General features: G+C 39.2%; 2 protein-coding genes and 1 long non-coding RNA gene across 3 annotated transcripts in view; all 3 read left to right on the forward strand.

Annotated features, from left to right (window-relative positions):
- Nucleotides 1-4,613, forward strand: ethe1 (ETHE1 persulfide dioxygenase). The gene is made up of 7 exons (XM_039807188.1): nt 1-480; nt 1,710-1,854; nt 2,248-2,396; nt 2,706-2,835; nt 3,019-3,108; nt 3,914-4,030; nt 4,204-4,613. Exons 1-7 carry the CDS (start codon nt 265-267, stop codon nt 4,248-4,250), a joined length of 894 nt encoding a protein of 297 aa, XP_039663122.1. The 5' UTR covers nt 1-264; the 3' UTR covers nt 4,251-4,613.
- Nucleotides 4,614-4,893: 280 nt separating this feature from the next.
- On the forward strand, nt 4,894-6,039 carry LOC120563095. Its single transcript, XR_005639910.1, has 2 exons — nt 4,894-5,251; nt 5,410-6,039. It is a non-coding gene; the product is annotated as an uncharacterized LOC120563095 (long non-coding RNA).
- Nucleotides 6,040-8,829: 2,790 nt separating this feature from the next.
- The window catches only part of phldb3 (pleckstrin homology-like domain, family B, member 3), a 29,930-nt gene continuing 16,248 nt past the window's right edge, over nt 8,830-22,511 (forward strand). Inside the window, exons 1-5 of the mRNA XM_039807064.1 lie at nt 8,830-9,348; nt 19,902-20,050; nt 20,244-20,354; nt 21,039-21,176; nt 21,567-21,695. Of these exons, the coding sequence (XP_039662998.1) occupies nt 19,904-20,050; nt 20,244-20,354; nt 21,039-21,176; nt 21,567-21,695 (525 nt within the window). The 5' untranslated portion in view covers nt 8,830-9,348; nt 19,902-19,903. The remainder of the gene's footprint in view (nt 9,349-19,901; nt 20,051-20,243; nt 20,355-21,038; nt 21,177-21,566; nt 21,696-22,511) is intronic.

The following is a 22,511-nucleotide window of genomic DNA, read 5'->3' on the forward strand; positions in this document are numbered from 1 at the left end:
ATGTAACTGATAACCCACATTTGATTGCTCAATAACACAAACACTGGTTATGGCAGTTACAACCGCTGTAAAAGTGTTTGATACTGTGACACAACTATTGTCGCTGGGTTCATTCAAGGTGAGAGCTTTCAAACGACTGATTTCCCATAAGCTTGAGGGAAACGTGGCTACATACCGTTACTAGCCGCCGCTTCTCTGGTGCCACAAGACATTTGCCACACTTGAGATACTTATCTGGTACCGCAGCCAGGAAATAGCAGGCGAATGACAATGTGCTCGGTAGTAAGCAGAACGAAACCAGTTCAACGGGCTCTGGCTCTCACGCGTCTGCTCAGAGCAAACACCGAGGGCTCCAGTTATGCATTAGCCGAGAGCAGGCGCTTCTGTCCCGGTGTGAGTACTAGCATTTACCCGCTACGAGCTACCAGCAGATCGTATTCCTCCAGGATGGCGCTGACCGATGGACTGCTCTTCAGACAAGTAGGTTCATATTAATACACGTTGTGTTGCTTCGGTTGAGTTTATGTTGTCAGTTTTGAAAAATGTTTTTAATGCAATGTTTGGAGCTATGTTTTGCTTCTAGCTAGCTAACACTAGTAGAAAGTGAGCTAGGAGGAGTAACGTTAAGCTAGCTTTAGCTTAAATATTGCTGTTAAATTAGCTCAAAGTTGTAATTTATTTAAATTAAGCCAAACTAAGTTATTGGATGGATCTCTGTGGATTGTGGTAAAGTTAGTGTTTAGTTGACCGAACCTGGCTCAATCTGCTCAATGTTTTTGCAATAACGTTGCAAACCTGATGACTGTAACGTTATAAGTTACTGTACGTAAACTGCACTGTAACTGTAATGTAATGTAATAGCTGTATCATGATGGCACTGCTGGACATGAAGGTAACATTATGCATCTTAACTCAAGGTCCAATTCAACCGTATCACAGGGTTCTCATCATAAAAAGTTTGCTATTTTTTATGGCAACTAACTGTTAAGCAAACTCAATTAAGCGAGTAAGAGGACCTTGAGTTGAGATTGTTTTGTCAGAACATTATACATGTTTGCCTGATGCCCTTTATCAAACAACAGCACATACAGATCTAAAAGAAACCATCACAATTTGACTAACAATGGTGGACGAAATGCTACAGGTAAACATGGCTTTTTCAGCTTGAGTTTTTTTTTTTATCATGTCATTCAATAATTTAAATATCTTACAATGTGCATACTATTCTCACAAATTTACAGATATAATCATATTCTTGGAAAGATCACCAATTCATATCCAGACATGCATACATTATTACATTTTTCTTCAAATATCCACAGATCATGAAGAACAAATGCATGCTCAAACATAGATCGATTGCTCTTGATTTTGTCCTATTGTGTTTAGTTGTCTAGAGATTCCTGAGCAGATTACCTTCTTTTCTCTCTCCTCCTGTCATGTTTTTTTTTTTGTTTGTTTAAGGTTTAATCTAAAGTAGGTGTAACAGTTATAAACACAAAATGTATATCCATCTCTAATACCGCACATTTTGCATTGATGAGATGTAGATCAACATCATACTCTGTTTTTTCTTTCTTTCTCACTCGCTATCTCACACGTACAAACACACACTATCAAAAGTACAACGAGAAGGATGTGCAACATTACCACCCATCTGATTTATTGCTGAGTCACTCCTGTGCCCTCAGCTATTTTTTTCATTTCAGCTGTTTGAGTCAGAGAGCAGCACCTACACCTACCTGCTGGGAGACACAGAGACCAAGGAGGCGATCCTTATCGATCCTGTACTGGAAACCATTGAACGGGACCTGAAGCTCATACGTGAACTGGGGCTCGATCTAAAAGTGGCAGGTATCTTAACTTCCTATGTCTGGGCTAAGAGATATAGTAGTATTCCATAGATTTAGAAAACTCAGTTTCTGTCATCGTCCAATACAAACCTATATTTTTGTATTTATGTACATGTCCACCACACATTATCCTATGAACCATAATGTGTAGGTTAGGATAACTTGGCCCTTGGCCCCTTCTGCAAAGTAAGGGGGTATTATAGCCCTGGAATAAAGTCACCTATATTCTGGGTGCTTATTAAAAACTTAAGCTAGTTTTTATTAGAATTCTTATTAGAATTTGCTTGGACTCCTTAATTTGGACAGCAGAATTTGTGAACTAGTCCACCAACTTATTTATGATAATATTGAATTATTGCCAAACCCTTTGGTGAACCATACTATTTTCTGATAGTAAACACTCATTGCCATGCGGACCACATCACAAGTACTGGGCTGATGAAGAAAAGATTGGTTGGGCTGAAGAGTGCAATTTCCAAATTCAGCGGTGCCTCTGCAGACATTCTCCTGTCAGAGGGAGACAAGATCTACTTTGGAAAACATGTAAGAAGAACATATTACTTATTTAATTGCAGAAAAAGTATCCACACACCCCTCATTTTAGAAATAACTAAATTGAGGGTTAACTGCAAAGTAGTATTATAAGTCTTGTATCTTGATTTGACTGTTTTTTCACCTCAGAAACGGATATGGACACACCCATACATGCTTTTAATTTTGAATCTGCATCAGTATTCTAGATATTTTATCTTGGATCTGTATCATGTGCTGCTCTGTAAAGAACTGGAATTTTTCAGTTGAAATTTCTTGATGAAACAATTTTTACATGTCTTTGTGCCTTCTCCCCTGTAGTATCTGACAGCGAGAGAGACACCAGGACACACTGATGGGTGCATGGTGCTGGTGACAGGGGATCAGAGCATGGCTTTTACTGGGGACGCTCTGCTCATCAGGGGCTGTGGCAGGACAGACTTCCAGCAGGGTAGACCTACTCTTTTACTTTTTCCTAATAATCTCATATCAAATGCAGTTGTTTTCCCCTAACACACTGGCTGAAAGAGAAAGCATTTGTTTTTGTAATGCTGCTAGAAGAACACAAGAGGGCAATATTGCATCTGTTTTCTTTTGGAATTGGTCTAATTTTTGCAAAATGTTTCTGATCCAGGTTGCGCCAAGAAGCTTTATGAGTCAGTTCATCAGAAGATCTTTACTCTGCCAGACCAGTGCCTTGTCTACCCAGCACATGACTACTTAGGTTGGCTGAAAACCCACACATCTGAATGTTTATTTCATATCTCATGGAGTCATTGTGTGAAAACTGGTTATGCAAATAGACAGATTTTAAGCACCAGCATAGTGTAAAAAAGCCATTGCCAGTATATTCCAACCAATAGCAACCAATACTGATGTGATACACATGTTCTTACACAAGTGTTTGTACATATGCAAGTGCAAGTAGGTCAAGGTTTTCAGACATGCCTCTCTTAATAATATGTCATGCCTTTTAACAGTGTTAGAAGTATTCTGATATTTTACTTCAGTAAAAATAGAAATTGAAGTGAAGAAAAAATAAAAGTGCAAAAGTATAAGCATCAAGCGTCACTTAAAGTACCAAAAGTACTTATTATGCAAAATAGCCCATTTTTAAATTAATATATATTATTGGATTAAAAGTAGAAGAACCCTAAAATTGGACTCAAGTATAGTACTTGAGTTAATGTACTTAGTTACATCCCACCTCTGGCTTTTACTAGTTTTATTTTGTTGCTTATTGGATACCCATATAGTGAAAATAGATAAGAAAAATGCCATTCCACAATCTGTTAAATATCAGTAAGAAATTATATTTGATGCACACTGATTTTTAAACTGATACAATTGAGTGTGCCAGTGTATCTGTGTATATCTGCCAATAAGTATTTACAGTCTGCCAGCACTATGTGGTTTCTCTGCATTTACCAAATATAATATTTTCTTCTGATTGATCAGTGGGGTTCAACATCTGGTAAACATTAGGGCCACAGATGACATATTGGGCTTTATCTGTCTTTGTTTATCAGGTCAGACGGTGTCTACGGTTGGTGAGGAGCGCAAGTTTAACCCGCGCTTGACCAAGAGCCTGGAAGAGTTTGAGAACATCATGAGTAACCTGAATCTCCCCAAGCCTAAGAAAATAGGTATCAAAAACTATTTTCTATAGTCTAACCTCACCCTATTCTCTGTTAGTCAACATAATTCCTGGGCTAAAAAAAAAACTACATTTTCAAGTTTGTAACGCCTCAGTGCACACTCATAATTGAAATATCTTGCTTGTCACCATATTTATATTTCTTTATATTTCTTATTCCAGATATTGCAGTGCCTGCTAATCTGGTTTGTGGAGTACACAATGTCTGAATGTCCTGCAAAAAAAGAGACTTTTAATCAAATCAACTACATCATAGAATCAGAATCAGCTTTATTGGCCAGGTATGTGTAACCACACAGAGTTTTGTGATTAACTTTTCCATGTTTGTATCTGAGCAGGATTTACCAAAATGTGCTTACCATTAAGTGCTTTATTGTGTTTATGTATGTAAATGTAAAGATATATAATTGAATAGCTGTTGCCACTGGCGTTAATGTGATAATGCTTAAAATGAAAATGCAATCAGTTCTAGTTTAACCATTAGAAATGAGTGCTTAAGATTTGTACATGAGGAAAAACCACTATTAATAATTTCTTGGTATTTTGATTAAATTTGAATGTGACTTACTCTATTCAGTTGTGTCGTTATGAATCGGGGAGGAAATGTTACGAGAAGGAAAGCTCAAATAGAAATGTTCCATTCAAGGTTTGGTTTAGTATTAATGAATTCTTAACTGGGACAATTGAGTTCTTCCACATGGACTTTCCAGTGATTCTGGACTCTTTTAGCCATGGTCTCACACACACACACACACACACACACACACACACACACACACACACACACACACACACACACACACACACACACACACACACACACACACACACACACACACACACACACACACACACAGACATGCTCTCTCACACACACACACACTCACACACACACACACACACACTACTGACTGCTGCCAGCCATGGCCTTTTTGCATAGCAGGAAAATGAAACTGCTATTTGCATTCAGAATTTCTGAGGGCTGAGTTTCCATTGACAACATGTCAGTGCTATGTGTTTGTGTGCTCTCATCTGTTCCTCTAGACATCTCATAGACAAGGTTGTCTATTGACATGTGTATCATTATATCAGTAAGATATGAAAAAGACATGCCAAGTATCAACACAGTGAAGTCTGCTCCTGGGTTTCCAGATGTTCTGTACGTGCTGCTCTCAGCCTGCGTTTAATGGCTCATCCGCCAGCAAGACAGGTTTGTCTGGGAGTGTTGTTTTCTGATTCAGCCACATGCCTCTGCCAGAGAAACATGCTAATGTGATAGTACGCTGTATGAAGTGCTGGTCTTATTATGAGCTTTTAAGGGCCAGTATCAAAATGTTTCTATTAAATCCAAATATTTCTCCTTGCCAGGTATTCCTCATCTTAGAGAATACCAATGTGAAAACAATTGGAAAACTGGAGGTGTGGAGTTTGAACTTAGGACGTGGGTGTTAACCAACCATGAATGGGCCTAACAAAAGCTTTGTGTTTAATTATGTGAAATGTAGGTTCCAACAACATCTTCACTCCTACGAGGGACTAAAAGTCAGGATATTTCTGCCTCTACTATGTAGATTTTGACCATTCTTTTTCTTACAGTCTCATGCGAGTCCCCCACCTTTATGGAAGTGCAATATAAAATTGCCCCCTTTCACTTTCAGACCATTACAGGAAACTAAAATGCTCCACAGGTTTAATTACATCTTAATTAATATTATTTAAGTAGTTGTACATTTTTATTCCTAACTTGTATATATTTTAAATATTTGTTGTTGTATTCTGTCCTATTTATTATTTCATGTATATTGTATCCTATTATTTCATGTATATTCTGTATGTGTGCTGTGTGTTTGATATTTTGCTGCTGTAACACTGTAATTTCCCATTTTTGGGATCAACAAAAATCTGTCTATCTATAACCTACCATGCATGTTAGGCAGAATATTTCATCATAGCAATGGACTTGAAATGTCTAAAATAAACAGACGTGCGCCGATCTGACACGCTGAATCGCACTGATATGGTATCAGCCATGATGTGACCAATCCTCATTAGTTACTTTGTCAATGTCATAGAAGAAGTCACTCTGTCTTCAGTCAGTCACATTCATTCAATCACCAGACTGATCTCATGAAATGGTGTGTATGACACGCCAATTCGTATGCCATTATTGCCGTTTTATGAAGACGCATACTTGTTTTTTGGCGTGTATATCAACATTTCCTAAACACATTCGCGATAACACGATGGCGTGTATGTTTACGTCCGCTGTATACAGCGTTTACATACACGCAGATCTGTATACAGCGTAGACATACACGCGGATAGCTCAAAATGCTTACAGATAACACGCCACTTGGCTTAAGAAAGTGGGCATGTATGTTTAAGCAAAGTCATGATATCACATTGCAGTCACAGTCTTTAGAGCAGCAATCTCGAACATCTTGTTACCTTACATACATGAGTTTTACACAGTGAGGTAGAGATTTAAAATTTGGGAAAAAGAGCGCACTGTTATCACGATCAATATTTGTTATCTGCAGATGATGGTATTGGTTTCAGGAGAAAAAAAGAGAAATGGTTGGATTGGTGCTTCCCTATTAATGGAATGCCAATATTTATTAAGCTCTTCAAAAGATGTACAGACACTTTGTTATAAAGAAGACTTGGTAAGAATACAACATAATGTAGGCTGGAATAAAGTGTGTGTTGGCTGATCACATGCAAGTTAATACTGTAAACAAACACACCATCTACCAGCTGTCTCTGTCAGCACTTGAAACAAACCGCATGATTTAGACAGCCTCTGCCTCACCTAGTGTCCTCGCCGAGAGACACCTGCATTGTTTTTTCTATTCAAATAGGGAGGTGTGTGTGTGACCGTTGTTGCCATCATGCTGAAGATATGTTGCTTTAGAGACACAGCGGTTTTCATGTTAAATGGTCCTATTCTCTTGATCCTGTTTTGCTGCTGGGAAGCTAAGGTGCCAGCTGTCCTTTCACCCAGTCTGTGTCACCCATCTGCCAGCCCGCTTTCAGCCTGTGCCTCAGCCCACTTACACTGTGCCACCATGAACCTGCTGCCCATTCTCTCTCACACCGTTCACATGTCACTGGGGAGAATCTATTACACGATCAGCTCATTCAGAAAGAGCTGTGAAGAGGCCAGTCGGGGTGATAAAGCCCTCAGAGTGAAGAGCAGATTCTGCTCAACAGACCCTAAAGAAAATGCTCCTAAAGGGACTTAGTGTAGCTCTATACTTAGCATTGAGTTTAGAATGGTCTTATACTTGTTGAAAATGTTTTATCTTCTACAATGTCACAAACAAATATAGAGTTTTTGGTTATTTTTAATATCTCGAAGTATCACTAACATTTGCTACAGGAATTTACGTTGCTCTAGTGCTCAATAGCAAGTTTACAGTGACTGTGTAATACTTTATGGTATTTTAATCTCTACTGGGACTTTCAGTCATCCAGGTCATGGGATTTCTAATGGTAGTAAGTCACTGCCTTGATGGTTAAGGGATTTCTAATAGTATATTTTACGATATTTATATTACCATTCTAATATCCTGTTCCTGAACACACTTGTAAGGCGTGTGTAGAGTTTGAAAAATTCCAATGTTGGCGCTACCCAATGGTAGTATCAAAAACATGCAGAATTGAGCTACAATTATTCAAATCCATAATCTTGTCAATAACGTTAATTAAGTGTTAACTCACCCAAACTCTTATTGTTTTCCAAACACATTTTGGGAGACAGCCTGAGAGAACAAGGTCAAAATATACCGTGTGTAGTGGTGCATTATAGTAAAAGTGTTAAGGCTTCATTAGAAGCTGTGATCTTCAGCTCATGGTATTTACAGGGTTATAAATGATCACAGTTGATCCCCATGCCAAACTATATTTCACCCCATGTGCCTGTGTGAAGTGTTACATTGCAACTAGTTTTACCATTTATAAAAACATTGATTTACTTTACATTCTCATCCAGCACAGGTCCTTAGCCAGAACCCCTGTATAGATGGTTTGTATTTTTCTCACTGCAGAGTAAAATGACAAAATGTGCTGAAAAAAATTCTTAATATTCACTTTGAGAGTATTGTCACAACAAAAAACCCACAGTGGCACCTTCAATGGGACTGTTAGGGTTCCTCTAGGGCATTCTATTCTATTTATATTAAACATGTTTGGAAAGTACCCAAGACCCAAGTACATTTACTCAAGTACTTTTTAAAGTAGCCTACTTGTACTTTGAGTATGTCAATTCTATTTAGGCTATAGTAGCTATATTATATACTACCCAGCAGTATACAAAGTAACTAAAAGTATAGCCCCACCTTTACCAGCATTAAACATTAAAAGGATGTCTGCATCAATAATTATAATAACATATTAGTTCACTGTTGTATTGATCTATTGCTGCATTTACTTACGTAAAAGATTGGAGTACTTCCACTAAACCATGTAATATGGGCCTTCCGACTTCACGTGTGGTCACTTTTTTAGCCCAGGATTTGACCAAATGACTTTTGTTCTCTAACAAATGTGAAATATAAAAAAAATGTTGCAACTGACCCCAAGCCCTTTTTCTCTATTATGACCTTATAAGCTTAAACTCGCACTATATTACTATATTATTAAAACATTCCCAAGGGACCTTGTCATGAAAAGTATGTAAGTGGCCGTTTATTTCACAGCGCATTGGCAATATGCCTGGATGACTCTTTAGTTGAGCCACTCCACAATGAGAAAGCCCTGTCAGTTCCCAGAATAGAAATCCCATTTCGGGTGCAGGACTTGAACGGGACTCTCACTGTTTGTCTGAGCACAGACAGCGCCGGCGGTGAAGTTTGCTCCAACTGAACAGGGATATGGATCTTTTCATGTATGCCTTTGACACATAACACTTTTATTAGTCGGCCCCCGCCTCTGTCGTCGCCCTCCTCCGCTTTTACGTTCAGTTCAATCTCACCTGTTGACGCCGGCGGCAGCTCAACACCGTCTGTCACTTTTTTTCCCTGGGAGTGATTGAATCAAACCAGGTGAAGATTAAAGAAAGCAGAAACACTGAGATAACGTGGCTTTCGGCCCCACAGCAAACGGTCGCTGAGCTGGTGGTAACTGAACACGAGCCTGACTTGTGTGTCTGAAAGTGAAAGCGCTTTAACAGTTTGCTGAAGTGACGTTTCGCTACAGTTTTTTTTTTCCGCGTTTCCTCTCTTTGATTTCGCCAAGGCTTTGCCACTATGTTATGAATTGGAGGAACCACCACTCTCGTCGTTTGGGTTGGAGCACGTTTCCCAGGTAAGAGCTATTATTTCCTTTAAATCTTGTTCTTTTTTTTTGGAGAAAAAGTCAACGGAAAATGCTTCTTACACCTCCAAACAACTTATAAAGTTCGTGCAGCTCCTGTTGTAAATAATACTTTCCACACCAGACAAAATGTTAATGAGGCTACGGTAGGCTATGATATAATAGCCCTGACAATAATGTGTTCCTGACGTGGGAAAGTTAGTAGTCCCTCTCTTGTCACATCTACTTTTTAATCCCTCTAGTCTGGACCCATAACAAAAAAGGAATTAATACAGCTTCCTGATGTTGAAAGCATTCACAAAGCAAAGCCTTCTTGCATGGATCTAATTATTTGGCTGTGCTTGTAAAACAGTTCATTGATTCATCCTTCATTATGTTTTTTTTTCCTGCCCTTTGGCCTAAATACAATCCTGAATAGTCAACAGTTTTCAATCCTTATCTGTGAAAATACAGTAACTTTCTCTGACCTAAACTGCTGTTTCTCTGTCAAACCTTGTCCCATGACAATAACTCCAGCTTACACAAATTCCCCTTTTGTTTACAATGACCCTGAGGTATCTCGCCTTTTATCCCTCCATCAGCATGCACAGGATAAACAGAGTGGGTGGGAGTGTAGGCTACTGTAGTTTCAGGGAGGGTAGTGAGGAGAGATTGCCTTGGATTAGGAGGGTTTCGCTGTCTGGGCAGTTCTGCCTTTAGTTATTGTCCGTCTCACTCCCTCACTAACGCACACATACCTTGTTTTGACCGGCTTTGGACAAATCTATGTCTGAACCCAGCGTCCTAGGCTGTCATTACTGGATCACTCTTTTATTGAATCACAATTCCCAGAGATTTACTCATGCCAAAGGAATCTGTCAGTGCAGTTGAACCAGTACTGATGCAAGGAGTTGCATGTAGTATCAAGCTAGAGATTTGATAAGTGCCCTAAGAGATTTTACCACAATATAGGCTACCTTGATATCTGCATTTGTTATTTCCATCAATGAGATGTTCTAATGTGAAGGCCTAAAGCCTACAGGTCGATGTATGCAAGGCTTAAAACAACACCTTTCTGTGCTATTCAATGCATTTCAGTAGAGCTGCAACTAATTATGGGTCTTTTTCACAGCAGATATTTCCTCTTGTCATAGTGAGAAAACCACAAGTCTTACTAATAACTTAAGCAATGGCTCTGTTATATTCAAGTCTTCCAGTAAGCAGTGAGCCAGAATGCACAATAACAGGGCCCTGAAACTGCTTTTCGTTATTGATTAATGTAAGCTTTATCAATGATTTTTGTGATTAGTTATTTTTAGTCCAACCAACAGTCCAAAACAAACAAAACTTATTTCCAATGATATTAACAGAGGGCAGCAGCAAATCCTCACATTAGAGAAGATGGAATCAACAAACGTTTGGTATTTTTACTTATTTGTATTACTTTTGATTAATTACTAGTTGCAAAGTAATCAATAATATTTCAGCTGTACATTGCAGAAGTTACTTTGTGATGAAGCAGTAAAAATGTTTTGATGTACTTTTAGCTGGATGCCTACATTTCCCAGAGTGCCTTTCATGTTTGTTTTCAGAGAAATGACCTGAACTTTTTTGCATATAGCTTTCAGTGAGAATAAAACTGTTGACAGCTAAAGTGGGACAACTTAGTGCAACATGTGCTAAGGCAGCATTGCATTAGGGTCATTTGAGGCTGTAATCATAGGGATGGATATCGAATCTCAATGTTGTAAAAAAAACTTTGACTGACTTTTTTTTTACTACTTTTGATTTTATTCAAGAAAAGTTCTTGTATGGCTGCCAGTGTTTAGGCACCATTTACCATTTGAAAAAGTTGGCTTCTTTTTAAATAATAAAAATAGTTTTTATCCCGCAAAGCATGGTATTGTAACAAAACTTGGGTTTCATGTTGGCTCTGTTTTTAACACTTTCAAACAATGCCCAGGCCGTTCTACTTGTGGTGCTGGAGCCAGAGCCGATATATCCTGATGTGTATACTGATGATTGAAATTGATGAAAAATCTTCTGCACATTAATCTGCCATTGTCACGTTACAACATTTCATGCTGACATCAGCTCGTCAGCCAATTTTACACAGGAATGTAAAAAAAATACACCACAACAACAACGGCATGAGCCCAGAAATGCAATGTCCAATTCTATCATCATTTTATTTATTTTTTTACAGCGCTGAAGCTTATTTTCAGTAAGTAAATTGCTTGATTCCGAATGCTTACGCGTGTTGTCTGTATTTATTTATTTTTCTACCCGTGACCGCTTAACTAGCTGCATCAGTGCTTTTTGTTATATGCGTTGCCACCCAGGTGTCAGGCAGGGTTTGTCCCTTTTTCTCAGAGTGTCAGCTGGGTGACAGCCAAAACTCGCTCCTCTCACCTGCTTTTCCTGCTCACAAACTTGTACTGTGACTACTGCTTCCTGGTCCTTGGCGCCGAGCCAGCAGGAGCCACATGCAGCAGGTACAGAGGTTGCTGCTCTGTAGCCCACAGCATTTAATCTGTCAAATGACAGCATGCTCTTTGCCCGAATGTAAGAACAGCTCCATAAAATGACAGTTTTTATCTGTCTAAGGAAGCAGAATTAGTACAACATTGAAACAGGTTTTTCATGCAATCTAGCAGACACCAAGTAGTGTGCTGTAACACAAAGCACAAGGCTTTCCAACCAAAACCTAATTTTTATAAAATAAGAGCAATACTTAATGTTTTTTGTCTTTGGTTTGAGCCTCTGGACCAGAGCAAGGAACTTGGCAAAAAAAGGGCCTTCTGTGTCTCCATTTTGACAATAAAAATAGGAAAATTACTTATGCCCTCTGGAAACATTTTGTGCACAATATCCTAATGTGATGATGTCAGGCCTGCTATTGAACAGAGAGTTTTAAAGAATGGAGATTTGGTCTGTTTGATTGAAGCCACAGCCTGTAATTGTGGCCAATAAAAAGAAAATGTGACTTCCTAGTAGTTCACAAGGCGTAATAGCTGGTTTGGTCTTATGCCTTCTACAGATGAGAGGCTACCACTTACAGTAACTCAAGAAGCAGTTTATCATCTGGATTGTAGATGGCTCTCTGGTATGTGTCATGTCACTGTGTTAAAGGCATTGCAGCACTTGTACAGTACAATGCAGTGCATATATGTTGTGCATGACTGATTTCACAATTTACTAATCCTCTGAAAATATTTGAGTCTCTAAACATAACATGACAGACAGGTTAAGTAGAGTTGTAGGCTTTTATTTTTCAGTCTTTTTTAAGATCTGCAACCAGGAGAGGATCTGCTTTTGGCCAGTGCAAGATTTATTCAATTCCAATACTTCGACCAAGCTTAAACGTGGGATCACTGTGATACCACAAACCTGCACACTGTTGATCACTTGTACTCACTTTATTTGCAAAGTTTCTGTCCTCTGACCTTCGTCAGGTAAAATCCATATAGATGTTGTTCGCCTGTATCAGTTTTACAAGATGAAATATCGTAAATGAAGTAGGGATGCTCTGATACTGATATCGGGCCGATACAGACTCAAATAGCTGGAGCGGGTATCAGTGTCAATGGGCAGATCTTTTCCATTCTATGTTTATATATACATTATATACTGGAATTTTTAATTCCTATTTTGACCAATTTGTTGCTACATTTAAAAGGTTGACACATGAATTGTTATTCCAATTAGTTGGAAGATTTATGCACAAATTATTATTGTAATGATTAATACCAATTTAGTACATTTGTATCTATGTATTTATACATTTTGCTTTACAAAGTTTGGAAAACAATGTTTTTTTTTTGAAGCCAGATGTTACACATCAAAGAATGATCCCGGTCACTTCCACACAGCTTAATATTTAAACGCTGGTATCGAATACTCTGTATCGGCCGATACCTAAAGACAAGGTATCGGCATCAGGACTGAAAAAGTCGGATTGGTGCATCCCTAAAATAAAGCGAGTACAGTGTGCAGGATTTAATGGAAAATGGTGACGTTTGAGTTTGTGGCGAAATCAATCTTTCTCATATTGTCCCGAATTGGAAATGTTGCTTCAGCCACCAGAGCTCACCTCTCTACTGTTCACACTGCACAATATTATATTCTACAAATTTCTACAAAAATTCCCAGTAATATGCAATAATTGATAAGTTTAGACGTTTGATTTAAGTGAATTGAGAGTGGCTTGACCCCCCACACCCTCTTTACAGGGCAGTTTTGCTCACATGCTCCATGTGTGACATGTTTTCCCTATGCTGCACTGGCATTGAACGCATAGTGACGGGCTGTAATCGTCCTTCACACCCACACCTAGCATGCCACGGTCAGAGCTCTTTTGTCCTGTGTGTTGCTGGTGGAATATAGCTGTTGTTGTCAGTGTTGACTTTATGGTTTTGTGTACACAATGCTTAGCCCCACTTTTCCTTTCAGCCACTCATCAACGAGGGTTCCTGACAGGGTCAGGGTCATTTCAGAGTGCAACTGTGTGTTATTTTCCTCATTTGGGAGCTACAGTACCAGATTAGTCATACTTTTATATATGCTTAGGACTAGGTCTTAGTGCTAACGTACTAACTTGTTGCAAAGACGGTAGTACAGTTGTACAGAGGGACACTACAAAACATATTCACATAGGTATGTTCCAATACCATTTTTTTTCTTCCTGATCCTAATTCCGATACCTAAACTTACAACCCTACAATATATTGCTTTCCTGCTGAAGAAAATGTTTCAAGATTCTCTCTTTAGAACAAGATATTTTCATATTGGACATATTTTTACCCTTATGCCATGTTTTTATGACATGCCAACTGACCTCACTGGCATATGTCACATCGAAAATGATGGTGACGTTTTCTCGCTAGAACATTTCTTGATAACATTTGGGCGAAGAAATGCCATCATCTTGTTTTTGATTATGTCATACTTTAATGTATGTACTTGCAGAGTTAATATGTATGTCTGCATGTGACCACTGTCTCTGTAGAAAGTGGGATATCTATCTTTGCTATCCACAAAGTGTTATATTTACTGGATTTAGTTACTTTTTTATTGGCTGACTTCCCCCTGGATTGTTTGAGATCAAACACACAGTTGATATTTTTTTTATTTAACCTTTATTTATACAAGCGCTGCTCTTTCACTTTCCCCACCCAGAGTTTTATCCTGTCGGTCTGGGGATTGAACCGACAACCTCCCGGTCACAAGCTTGCGTCTCTAACCTTTAGGCCACCACTCCCCCGTTATGTGAATGGAGTTGCCTTGAGTGGAGCCTCAGAATGAAAGAGAGTTATAAGACTTTGCTGATTTGAGCCCATGGTGAGACAATATGACAACAGAAGCACTCAGCTGTGTTGTTGAACTCTCACGTTGGTGTGTGTGTGTGTGTGTGTGTGTGTGTGTGTGTGTGTGTGTGTGTGTGTGTGTGTGTGTGTGTGTGTGTGTTATGGTGAGTCAGCTGTTGCCAGTTACTGCTGATCTATGGTTGATAATTAGCATTGCAGACTGATACATACAGTAAGAGTCCTGAACTCTTCTAGGTTTCAGTTTGAGAGTTGAGGGCTATGTCTTGTGCTACATCTGGGAATTCATTACATAACTCATACACAGAAACACACTCAGACACACACACACACACACACACTGTTCACTCCCTCTCTGCTATCTTATTTTCCAGAGGCAATACCAGCAATCAAGTCCCAATTATTTTGGGCACAAATCTATGTTCTGTTCTTTGATCTAACTCTCAGGCTAAAGTTTGTCCTCTTTTTTTTCCTGCATGTGCTTATTTTGTATCCATAACTAGGGCCTTTCTTACTCTCTCCTACTGTCTCAGTGTTAGCCTTTTGTTTGTTGCATTTGACAAACCACTGTGTTAACATGAAACATGAAAGCATGGACTTTACTCTCTCTCTCTCTCTTTTTTTTTTTTTTTTTTTTTTTTTTTTTTTTTTTTTTTTTTTTTTTTTTTTTCTCTCTCTCTCTCGGCTCCACAGTGTATCTGAGTGGACTTTAGCTGGAGGTCTGATAGAGAATGCTTGCACTGATGTTTGTTTGGATAATAATGCGACTCGGTGTGAAGCTCTCTCTGCCTCGTTTTCTTTTACTGGGCAGCGTAAGGTTGGAGACCACAGTGGAAATTAGGGCTGCACAATATATCCTTTTTTTTTTTTTATCGTCATCGTGACTGATGCAATAAACACATCGCGAAAGGCTGCGACATATCGCGGGAGACACTCCGAGATTGTTTTTGTTAGTTGAAAGAAAATATCAGTCAAAAACTACACTTTGCAATTTAACTTTCATTCTTTTTTTTGCGGTGCCTTTTATTATCAATTTCAATGTTCAATTTGTTAAAATAAAAGAATGTTGGACATTATTTATTTTCCTTTGCTTTCAATTCAACAAGCAATTTATTGTATTTCAGCAGAATACTGAAAGCAGCAGAAATGCAAAACTGAGTACACTTTAATATCTGTTTATTCATGGAAAGTAATATAGTTATCGCGATATTCAACAATGTTATCTCATATCGCATATTTTCCTCATATCGTGCTGCGCTAGTAGAAATTAGTAGTAGTGGGACAAATGTTCAATACAGTAATATGTTCTTCAATATAAACTTGAAGAACTTAGTTATGCAGTAAATAATAAGCATTATCAAATGATTGCTTTTTGTGCAGTTTTTTTTTTTTAAACTTTAGGATTGTGTTTTCTCTTACAGTGACACTGATATATGATGTATCATTGATGACTGTCTTGCAATAAATAGTAGAATTATTGTGGAATCATTTGTATTATGATGCCGTTGTTACCATGGGCCTTTTACGTCTACGTAAGAACAACATGATTACAACACAAACATGACAACCTGCCAGCAAATTACCCCTATGTAAAGAAAAAATACTTAATTTATTTTTATTTATTTAGAGGTTGTACCAGAATAGGTTTACATGGTTTAATTTTCAGAAAACACCATATATTTGTTGTACTGCACATTGCTGCAGATCCTCTTTTCATCCTGTGTGTTGAGCTCTCTGTTTTAGCTACAGAGTGAGGCATCTCACTTCTTTGTTGGGAGTCGCACATGCGCAGTAAGCACTGCTAGCTAGTCTGTTGCAGAGTATGAGTGTGTGCCATGCTGGCAGCTAGGCGAACATTATAGTGTGTGTTACAAAGTGACACGTTTGTCATGGAAGTAAAGGCTGGACTACAATAGAGCTGTTTGGAGCAGTTGGTGAACAGTGTTTTCTGTTGGAAATGTTAAGTCCCTTTGAGGTGGACTTTGGACTTTTTCACTTTGTAAACCTACAACGTGCACACTAAGATATATAACAACAACAACAGTAAACAACAATAAAGGAAAGGGGAAAAGCCAAAAAGCATAATATGAGCACTTTAAAATAATGTTATTGAATGGCTGCATGTCTTTTGAAATCATATTTTGGTTTTGGTTTGGTTTATTTATGGATATAGAAAGACAACAAGGGGGGGATCCAAGGGATAACATGTAAAAGCGAGAAACACTTTTTTCCAACATGGTATTTATATTTTTTCTCTTACTGGAAGCATTTGCTGAGCTGTGAAATTGGACTGTAAACTACAGTAGTCCATGTCTAACCTGCTACAGAAAATGCAGCTTGTGTATGTGAAGATCTTCATTTTTATTCCGTTTAAACTGAACTGCTCCTTTATACTGTAGTCTGGGTATTTTTTGTGGAAAACTATAAAACCAGAAATGATGAGTGTCAGTGTTAACAATTCTATATGTTGGCCACATCAGGCACGTCTCTTTATATTGTGTTTTAGTGTTTTTCCCATTAAGATATATTTTTTATTTTCCATGGAAGAAGCCACTATTATTTGCTTCCATGTCATGAGACCATGTGTATCAATATAATTTACTCTTACTGCATAGACCATGGAACAAAGTCATGGATCATTAATTATTCCCCCCCCCCCCCTTTCATGTCACATCACTGACATTTATTAGGTGATCGCATGTCAGTCCTGAAAGTGAAAGTGCAATTTCAGTTTTAATATTTTCGTAAACACTTTGTCTTGGTTTGTTTCATCAGTCATAGAGTGGAAATAATCTTTATAATAGCCTCATTAGGAATGGAAAAGATCAGATAAACTGTTTATTCTTATTGTCCCACCAGACAGGCTATTATGTCATTATGAAAGAAGATATTTCACAATCGTCTTGTGGTCATTTAAGTACAGATTTTTCGTTTCTTCACCTCGACCGAGGTTTATGGATATATAATTGATCAACAAGTAAACATGATTCTGCACCAGTGATTACAGACTGGTCAAGTAGGAATTACACCCATAGAAATATCCTCATGATGAGTAATATTTATATTTTTCCTCTGTGAACGTTATTGTAAACTACTGTATATCCATGGACACCTCTGTAAAGAGGCATGTTGCACATTTGGTGCATCACTAGAAACAAGACGCTGAACTTTGACAATTTACACTCCACTTCCTGCCGTTCTCTTTCTCCTGTCTGTCTGTCTGTCTGTCCTTCCTTCCTCCCTCTCTCCCCCCCTCTCCAGTCTCTCACTTCATGTCAGTGTGCCAGTCGTTGTTTGGAAGCCCTCACTCATATCTCAGCTGTATATTTATCTCTGTGCTTCCACTCCGCCTGCAGCCTAATAAGGTCTGGATATAAGAGGGCATGGAAAAGATGGTGGGAAAAGGTTGGACAATAGGAATCAAAAGTATTTTCCCACAAGTTGGTTGTGCATGGTCTGTGCATGTTTTTGTGTAAAGAGAGACCACACAGTAGAGGACTAAAGGGCAAAATAGAAGAAAGAGACCAGGATAATAAAGGTCTTTAGGTTGACATATTCCCAAATGTTGGGAAGCACTTTGATGTAGAACAGTGTAAACACACTATACAATGATATTTGTTCAGGTAAATGCACATGAACGTGACAGACAACAAATACAACTACAACGTAAGAGTACTTCAAAGTCATTTTTTCCCCCCCAATCTCTTTTTCTTCGTTAGTCACATTCGCATTAAACAAAGTATTGTACAGATACGTGATAACAAACCCATATACTGGACCTTCCACACACCTGTATTCAGGTCCCTATAGCCCACCCACAAAAAACAAACTAAAACCCAGCACGCATACTCACACACACACACACACACACACACACACACACACACACACACACACCAGGACAGAAGAGACAGAGTAGACAAATCCCCAAAACAAAACCATACAAGAAGGGAGGGAGGGAGGGGATCAGCTCAGGGCTCACTTAAGACTGGTCAGTTTCTGTCAGTTTGTTGTGTTCCATGTGTTGACACGGGCTAAAAAAGAATGCCAGATTTTGCGGCACCTCTTACTCTTTCAAGCCTTACACATTTCAGTACCTCAACAATCCATTTGTTATGTGTGGGAGGGGTGGAGTGAGTCCATTTGAGAAGAATGAGCCTCCTAGCAAGGAGTATGGTATAAGCAATCACCTGCTTTGCGTTTTTGGACGTGATGAGTGTGGGAGAGAATCCGAAGAGGGCAGAGAGGGGGTCGAGGTGTGCAGGTTTGTCTAGGACTGTGCTAATTGTACCAAATACTGCAGACCAGAAAGCTGATAACTTGGGACAGAGCAGAAACATGTGCACTTATCAGTTCTATTGGGGTATATATACTAGCTAATCTTGCGTTTGTAAGGTGGGCTCTATGTAGAATCTTGAACTGTATAAGGCTGTGTCCTGCACATATCGAAGAGGAGTTTCTTTTTTCGGTCTAATATCTGTTCCCATTGCTCATCTGCTAAAGTGACACAGAGATCCTGGCTCCAAGTAGTCCTTAGGGCGTCCAAACAGTTTGGCTTTATTTTTGAAACGAGATTATAAACTATTGATACGAGGCCCGTTGACTTGAGTTTTGTGATAGGAATTTATCAATCATAGAACCTGAAGTCTGGGTAGAAGCTGGTTCTGAGCAAGAAAGAATAAAAATGAATGGTTATGAAGGACTGGAGCCAAACCTGAAGAAGTATTTAGGCCAAACTGTCTCCTAAACTGATTCGGATTCAAAGAAAATTGCTTAATTGGAAGTGGCAATTGGGAGCAGACCACTGACCAAAGCGAGAGATGCAAGGAGGAAGTTTCTATATAGGCCCACTGAGGCTGATTGCTCTGTACTTTATTTGTGTTCCAGAATGGAAGTAGACTACTAGAGGTACTAGACTAGACTAGACTAGACTATTTCACTAGCAGGGAGTCGCTGAAACACAACCACACACTATCGCCCACATCCTGAACTCTCCTCTCTCTTTCACTATTGCTTCCTCTTCACTGTGAGGTGTTTTCTCCATCCGAGAAAGTTTCTGGAAGCCAGGGGGGGATTTCTGTATTTAACAGTGCTTATGCAGCACCACTCAGCTGTGAAATCCCCTCTGTGAACTGTCACCTGATCCCTGACACACCTTCAACTGTGCAGCAGATTAGATTTCCACAATATTTAACAAAGTGAGTAGCTCTCATTACCTGCCTCCCCTGTCTCTGCCTATAGAAATGCCCCAACATAACATGGAGAGCCCCAGGAGCCCGTGGCAGCAGGGGCTGCGTCCGCCGTGGATCACCAGAGTGACTGGAGGCAAGAGCCCTGCCTCCTCAGGGGCGGAGTCGGATACAGAGAGCAGCAGCACGGAGAGTGAGAGGGTAAGATGAAGCTGTTGATAATGGTGATACAGTAATCTTTCATGGGGCTCTTTCATGCCAAACAACATGGTGGCGGCCCATGAAATCTTCCTCTGTAGCTCCGGCATGGGAAAAAAGAAGCATCTCGCTCCATGCAGTTAAACCAATCATCATTGTCTACTTTTTTTTTTTTTTTTTTACCGCTTTCTGTCAGTCCTGCATTAAAATGCTGGAGATGGGCTCACTGAGGGTCGTGTCGTCACCCTCCATGCTCCGACAGCGAATCACAGAGATCGACCAACAGAAGGAGGAACTGAAGATTGAAGTGAGTGTGTTGGACGATTGTGGCCCAATCATACAAAAACATCTAATTGTCTCATCATCACATGTATGGAAAACAACTGATTTATTTTAAATTTAAAACGGTTAATCGATGGAAAGCTGATTGAGAGAAAATGAATTGGCAAATATTTCAAAATCGATTTAAATAGTTTCAGAGTCATTTTTCAAACCAAAAATGCCAAACATTTGCAGGTTCCAGCTTGTCAAATGCAAGTTTTTTTTGTTTGTTTTTTTAAACAATAGGTTTTTACATGCATGATAGTAAATCAAATATCTGTGTGATTTGGACAGTTGGTTGGGCAAAACAAGCTGTGTAAGATCTCATCTTGGGCTCTGAGAAAGTGAGATGTCTTTTTTTTCAGTTTTTTTAAATTTCATAGATTCAAGGATTAATTGAGAAAATAATCAGGGGAATCAATATGAAATAATTGTAAAATTGCAGTCTTAGAATGAATTAAAGAATACGCAAGGGTTCTTTTAACTCACTGTGACTGCATGGCTGGAACAAATTAACAACCCAGACAGAGAGTTTGATTGTGTCTCTGCTGAGGTCTGCACATTTGTATCTCCAAGCCGTCTCCAAACATCGACACAGTCACGGTAAAGGAATGCTTATCTGTGACTTGGTTGAGCTCAGGTCAATATGATTCAGCTCCTGTTCTCTCAGCTGCAGCTGGAGATCGCCCTGCTGCAGGGAGAGCTGCAGACGGAGAAGAGCCAGCTGCACAGACACACACAGAAGCTGCAGGCTCTACAGCAGGAGGCCAGACAGAAGAAGAAGCACAGACGCACCGACAGACAAAAGGTACCATGTTCTACAATTAACATCATTGTTTTTTTATTGGTCACAGACATATGTTGCATTTGTGATTATATCTTTCTGACATGATTCATGACCAACAGACTAATAGTGTTGATTGAAACATTTAGAAATACTTGAAAAAAAGTTGGCTTAAGGAGTTTTTACAGGTAGAAACGTGTGGGCTCTGTAATGCTCCACTAACATCACACAAGTTCATGTCAAAGATAAGCTGATTCCCATGCAATGATTGTTGGAGTAGAGCTGGTTTAAAGTTCGATGTCAGAACAAACTGTGTAAACATGGTTGAGAAATGGACTTGTTATTGTGTTATTTTCTTCTCTTTTTAAAAGTTAGGTGATGACTGTGCTCTTGCTTCACTTTTTGTAACTGCAGGAGCGAGAGAGTCTGGAGGAGGAAAGACGCAGGGTGGAGGAACTGAAGGGGAGGTGTGAGGCGAAGGAGAAACTGATCCCCAGTCAGCCAGAGAGCCAGAGAGAACAGCTAACAGTGCAGCTGCAGCAGGCGAGTGGCTGAGCTGCACACAGCCTCTTCATGAATGAAGCAACGGAAAATACATTTTCCGATAACTTGATGATGTCTTCAACACATCCAAAAGTTTAGCTCTTTCTTTTTCAGTTTAACAAAACATCCACAAAACTTGCACCCTGTTATGATAATGTAAATGCAGTTTAGCATGTTAGCAAGATTATCATATATATATAATAGATAATCTTAAAGCGCCCATATTATGCTCATTTTCAGGTTCATAACTGTATTTTAAGATTGTACCAGAATAGGTTTACATGGTTTCATTTTCAAAAAACACCATATTTTTGTTGTACTGCACAGCTCTCTCTCACTGCTGCAGATGCTCTTTTCACCTGGTTTCTGTTTTAGCTACAGAGTGAGACCTCTTTCCATCTTCTTCTTCTGTACTATCTTTGATTGCACTCGCACATGCTCAGTAGCTCAGATGTAGAGCATGTCAGCTAGCTAACTCTAGAGACAGTAAAAGAAAGGCTGTTTCTCCAACTTTGGTCAGTTACAAGGCAGGATTAGCTGGGAGACTTCTAAATGAGGGCACACATGTAAGTAGTTCTTTTGTAGATTATGGTGAACTTGTGTGTGTTGTAGCAGTGCTTTGCTATTGAGAACGACGTAGCATGCTAGCGTTAGCATTAGCGTTAGCATTAGCATTAGCGTTAGCATGCTAATGCTAACTGTTAGCATGCTAATGCTAACTGTTAGCATGCTAACGATCACATTCCGAGCGGATTCCTGACGTACAGCTCACTAGGAGACTGAAGGCAGGACACATTCAGAAACTGTATCTCACTC

This window comes from Perca fluviatilis, chromosome 7 (genome assembly GCF_010015445.1).
Source record: "Perca fluviatilis chromosome 7, GENO_Pfluv_1.0, whole genome shotgun sequence".
Classification (NCBI taxonomy): Eukaryota; Metazoa; Chordata; class Actinopteri; order Perciformes; family Percidae; genus Perca; species Perca fluviatilis.

Excerpts from the sequence above, each read along its gene's own strand:
- ethe1 (XM_039807188.1), top strand. The coding sequence starts at position 265 with ATGACAATGTGCTCGGTAGTAAGCAGAACGAAACCAGTTCAACGGGCT. Across the intron at positions 1,855-2,247 it reads GCTCGATCTAAAAGTGGCAG|TAAACACTCATTGCCATGCG; the intron begins GTATCTTAACTT and ends ATTTTCTGATAG. Across the intron at positions 3,109-3,913 it reads CCCAGCACATGACTACTTAG|GTCAGACGGTGTCTACGGTT; the intron begins GTTGGCTGAAAA and ends TTTGTTTATCAG.